The sequence below is a fragment of the Carlito syrichta genome, unplaced genomic scaffold (genome assembly GCF_000164805.1).
Source record: "Carlito syrichta isolate Samal-C Ts95f unplaced genomic scaffold, Tarsius_syrichta-2.0.1 Scaffold301956, whole genome shotgun sequence".
Taxonomy (NCBI): domain Eukaryota; kingdom Metazoa; phylum Chordata; class Mammalia; order Primates; family Tarsiidae; genus Carlito; species Carlito syrichta.
In genome coordinates, this window is record NW_007246052.1 from 38732 (window position 1) to 44318 (window position 5587).

The 5587-nt window shown below is 54.3% G+C and overlaps 1 protein-coding gene across 1 annotated transcript in view; it reads left to right on the forward strand.

Moving 5' to 3' along the window:
• Positions 1-5587, forward strand: part of AP2A1 (adaptor related protein complex 2 alpha 1 subunit) — a 38279-nt gene that overhangs the window by 8618 nt on the left and 24074 nt on the right. Inside the window, exons 2-4 of the mRNA XM_021711240.1 lie at positions 4475-4543; positions 4655-4797; positions 4967-5160. Of these exons, the coding sequence (XP_021566915.1) occupies positions 4475-4543; positions 4655-4797; positions 4967-5160 (406 nt within the window). The remainder of the gene's footprint in view (positions 1-4474; positions 4544-4654; positions 4798-4966; positions 5161-5587) is intronic.

The window sequence follows — 5587 nt, forward strand, 5'->3', positions numbered from 1 at the left end:
GAAAAAAAAAAAACAAGCAAACAAATGTTGCCTCCTAGAGCGCTTTCTGAGGATTCAGGGGATTCAGGGTCGTTGGAGCTTGTGTGGGAGGCGCATCAAGTTGCTGTCCTGGTAGATTGCATATCCGTAGTCTGGAAGGCTCTGAAGGGTTTTGCAGTGTGAAAATGCCTGTGTCACCTTCATAAGAGCACATGAGTTCCTCCAGGGCAGGGTTTGTCAGGGTGCCTTTGCTGGTAGTAACAGACCCACCCAGATGCCACGGCTTAAGTGCTTAGGGAAGATGTGCTTAGGGAAGACGTTATCTCACCTAACCAGAAGCCCCAAGGTGAGGACGGTCCCTGATAGTCAGCAGTTCCCTGGGCTCTGCCCTACTCTGGCCTGTAGTAAGATGGTGGCCTCTTGGCCAGGGGTGGTGGCTCACGCCTGTAATCCCAGCAGTTTGGGAGACTGAGGTGGGAGGATTACTTGATTCCCAGAGTAGGAGTCCAGTCTGGGCAACATAGTGAGACTTTGTCTCTATAAAAATAAAAAAGTTAGCCAGGTGTGGTGGTGCATTCCTATAGTCCCAGGTACTTGAGAGGCAAAGGCAGAAGGATAGCCTGAACTCAGGAGGTCGAGACTGTAGTAGCCGTGATCGTGCCATTGCACTCCAACCTGGGCAATAGAGTGAGACCTTGACTCAGGAAAAAAAAAGATGGTGACCTCCTTTCCATGTACGTGGACTTCACAGATAGCCACAGGCAGAGGGGTGACCTACTCTCTCCTGTGGCTCCCCAGCACCCTCAGAATACCCTGGAGAGGCTGGCCTCATGTCTCCCTGCTCCCCTGTTCCTCAGACTCGGTCCCTTTTGTCACCTTGAACTCTCTGAGCTTCCTGACCCCCTTCCTTGCCATGTGCTCTCAGACCTCTGGGCCTTTGCACGTGCCAGTCCTGCCAAGAACTCACCTCCCCTTGTTTCCACCTGGTCTCTTTTGGCCTCATCTCTTGATCCTCACATCTCAGGAGCCACGCACCAGCAAGCCACTCTTCTGGTTCTAGCTTCTCAGCCCCCACTGTGTTTTTCTCTTTCAAAATCTTTCCTGTTGTCCCTGTCTGCGTCCTCTCCAATCCGATGACTCCTCGAGAGCAGGGCAGATGTTTTTCTACTAATCAGCCCCAAGCCTGGCCCAAGAAATCCCTCTGGGAATGATAGAATCCCTTTAAAAACTCTTTTGCGTGCTTGCATGCCTCCTGCGATGGTGAGCTCACTCCCCCTGTTGCTGTCTGACCCTGGGTGCTGGACAGTTGTCCTTCCCACCGGCTTAGTCTGTCACAGCTGCCTTCAGCCCTTCCTCCCATATGTCACCCCAGCAGCACCATGCACTATCCCTGGGCTCTTGGCTGTTACTTGTCTTTATTTTTATTTATTTATTTATTTGAGTTGGAGTCTCACTGCATCACCCAGACTGGAGTACAGTGGCACACTCACGGCCACCCCAGCGTCTACCTGCTGGGCTCCGGTGATCCTTCCACCTCAGCCTTCCGAGTAGCTGGAACTATAGGCACGTGCCAACATGCCTAGTTAATTTTTTGATTTATTGTAGAGATAAGGTCTTGCCAAGTTTCCCGGGCTGGTCTTAAACCTGTGAGCTCGGGTAATTCTTTCACCCCAGCCTCCCCAAGTGTTGGGATTATAGACGTGAGCCACCACACCCAGCAATTATGTATGTATGTATGTATTTATTTATTTCTAGTCGGAGTCTCACTCTGTTGCCCAGGCTGGAGTGCAGTGGCATGCTCACGGTCACTGTAGCCTTGACCTGCTGGGCCTAGGTGATCCTTTCGCGTCAGCCTGACAGGTAGCTGGAACTACAGGCACATGCTCAGCTAATTTTTTGATTTATTTCAGAGATGCGGTCTCGCCAAGTTGCCCAGGCTGGTCTCAAACCCCTTGGCTCAGGCAGTCCTCTCAACTCAGCTTCCCAAAGTGCTGAGATCATAGGCATGAGCCACTGCGCCTGGCCAACGTATGTATATACATATATATGTGAATAGTATGCCATAAACAAGCCCACAGATCGCAGGTGTCCAGCCTGTCCAGCCTGATGAATTGTCCCCAAGTGAACCCAGTCATGTAACTGGCACCAGATGTAGAAAGAGCATCCGTCCCCCTCACCTCCCCAAGGATACCCACTGCTTGCTCATACAACACCGGGGATTCGTTTTACCTGCTTCTTGAAGCTTTAAATAGAGGTTTAAATGAAGGCCAGAGAAGGCTTTAGCCTCGGAAATTCAATTGCTCTTCAAATATCCACATATTTGCAGCCAAGTTCAGGCAGCTCCTATAGGATATACAGGCCATTTACAAGGGAAGCTGCTGGGGTTTTTCTGGTCTCTAAGGAATAATTGTCAGGCCAGTGATCAAGCAATTGTGTGGTCCTGCTCAGGTGGGGAACAGAGAGGGGAGCATGTGCACTCTCCAAGGGGCTACTGGGTACCCACTCTTGGCATCGGCTGCCAGGGGGAGGCCCTGTCCTAATGCCGGCTACCCTCCAACGTGCACACCGCCTGTTGGCTCAGTTCTGGCCACCCCGTGCTGGTGAGATGCCATGCCCCTCCTCATCTTTCCAGGTCCTCCTCAGATGTCCCTGCCCTTACCAGCCTCCACCACTGCCTCCGGTGGTATGGGGGCAGCTTCCATCCCTGGAGGGACCCACCACCTGCCCACTCCAGGCCAAGAGTCCCTCAGGGGCAGATGACAAGTGCCGGGTCCACCTCACTCCTGGGTGTGCCCAGAGTGTCCTGCTCGGGCCTGGCCACTGGGGCCTCAGGAAACGTGTAATTAATAAATGAAGGATCAGATGGCCTCAAAGGTCAGAGCCACACAGGCCAGATAAAACTCAGCGCTGAAGCAGTGGCCCCCGGGACTGCCTGGCCTTGTCCCCAGGCCTTCCACCTCCTTCCTCGGGGCTGTCCCTCTGAGGGCCCTGTATTCATGTCCTTGGAACATGGTGTTGCTCCCAGAGAAGAGGCCGACCCTGGCCCTGCTTTCAGGGGGCTCCCATCTCGCCTGAGAGACAGAGGCAAACCCAGACGACCCTGACATGTGCCCTAGTGGAGGGGGCACAGGCAGTGCAGGGGGCCAGAGAAGGCCCTGGAACCATGCTGTCTGTCAGCAACGAAGTGTGAGGCACGCGTGTGACTTGAATTTCCCAGTAGCCATATTTTTTAAAGTAGAAAGAAACAGGCAGAATGCATTTTTATAATGTTTATGTAACTCAGTATACCCCAAATATTGTCATTTCAACCTGTGATCAATATTTCCTCTTTTTTTTTTTTGAGTAGGAGTCTCACTCTGTCATCCAGGCTGGAGTACAGTGGCACATTCTCGGCCACCGCAGCCTTGGCCTGCTGGGCTCAGGTAATCCTTTTGCCTCAGCCTTCCAAGTAGGTGGAACCACAGGCCACTACGCCTGGCTAATTTTTTGATTTATTATAGAGAACGGGGTATTGCCATGTTGTTCAGGCTGGTCTCGAACACCTCAGGCAATCCTCTCGTCTCAGTCTCCCAAAATGCTGGGATTACAGGCGTGAGCCACCAGGCCTGGCTCCTCATTTTTACTGAGATATTTTACATTCTTTTTTTTCCTCCACAGTCTGGTAAATTCAGTATATCTTTGCCACTTACAGCCCATCTCAGTTTGGAACATTCCAGGGGCTCAGGAGCCACTGGTTGATGCTGCCATACTGTACAGTGCAGCACTAGGGTCCCTGGGCACAGATCAGGAGATGCTAGTCAGGGGGGCTTCCTGGAGGAGGTGGTATCTGAAGTGAGGCTTGGGAGCTTGCTCTACAGGGGAGGCAGAAGGCATTGGGGAGCACAGAGGAAGCACAGGACCCAGCCTACAGCATCAGGGGAGTCTTTCTGGATTTATCCCACTAGTAGGTCTTGTCTGAGGTGTATGAAGGTTCCAGACAGACAGGTTGGGGAGAGGTTGGCAGCCAGGAGGAAGTGGGGAGTGGGCCAGGTGGCAGAGGATGAGGCTGTGACCGTGGGCAGGGAGGGGGTGAGGTCAGCACCCAAGGGTCGGACTTGGGATCCCACATGAGAACTGGGGATGCTCTGGTATGGTTGGGGACAGTAGAAGGAGCTGAACACTTCATTCGTCACATATTTATCGGGGCAGAGACTCCCGGGGAGGGCGTCCAGCGCCCTGAGAGGTCAGCAAGGGAGCCCTGAGTCACATCACAGCTCGGGGACCGCAGTGGGAAGCATCAGGGATATCCCGGGAGTGTGTCCTGGGCTCCTCTGGGCTGTGGAGGTCAGTGAGCCATGGTTCTCCCCTCTGAGACCCTAGCCACAGGCAGGGTCCATGCCTGCCTAAGCCCCAGGGCCTGGGCCCCAGAGTGAAGAAGACCTGCCTTTCCAGCTGGGCAGATGCTGGCAGGTGGCTGAACCCTTGGGACCCCTCACCACCCCCTTCCTCTCCCCAGGTAAGAGCAAGGAGGCAGAGATTAAGAGAATCAACAAGGAACTCGCCAATATCCGCTCCAAGTTCAAAGGTGGGCTCAGACTCAGGTCTGAGGAGGAGGGGACTGGGAGTGGAGCTCTAGGGCTGGGGCTATGATCCTTCCTCATTTTTTGCTCCCCTTTCCTCCTTCCTTTGGCCCCAGGGGACAAAGCCTTGGATGGCTACAGTAAGAAAAAATACGTGTGTAAACTGCTCTTCATCTTCCTGCTCGGCCACGACATTGACTTTGGGCACATGGAAGCTGTGAACCTCCTTAGCTCCAATAAGTACACAGAGAAGCAGATAGTGAGTCTGGGGAGGAGGGCGTGGGGGCCTGGACTCCCGGGTCTGAGGGAGGAGCAACTGGGGGCCTGGACTCCTGGGTGTGAGGGAGGAGGGACTAGAAATGTAGACTCCAGAGTGTGAGGGTTGGTATCCCTGAGGCTCCTAACCCTCTGCCTCCCACCCCACCCAGGGTTACCTATTCATCTCCGTGCTGGTGAACTCGAACTCTGAGCTGATCCGGCTCATCAACAACGCCATCAAGAATGACCTGGCCAGCCGCAACCCCACCTTCATGTGCCTGGCCCTGCACTGCATCGCCAACGTGGGCAGCCGGGAGATGGGCGAGGCCTTTGCCGCCGACATCCCCCGTATCCTTGTGGCCGGGTAGGACACTGGGGACCCCTGCACGGTGTGGGGGGTGAGAGATGAGACCCAGACAAGGGTGAGGCTCAGAGAGGAGGTTGTGTCACCTGCTCACGGTTTCCAAGGATGAGGGGCTAATGCTGGGCTGGGGACCTCAGTGGTTCTGGTGGCAGCCCTGTCGTTGTCTCCCCTCCCCTCATCAAGCAGACTGCATGACGTGAGGCAGTTTCCCCACAAAGCCAGTGGGGCGACTGTATCCCCGCTATGCAGGAGGCTGAGGCAGAAGGATCACCTGAGCCCAGAAGGTCAAGGCTGCAGTGAACTGTGATCGTGCTACTGCAATCCAGCCTGGGTGACAGAATGATACTCTGACTCAAAAAAAAAGGAGGGGCCGGGCTCGGTGGCTCAGCCTGTAATCCCGCGCTTTGGGAGGCCAAGGTGAGTGGAT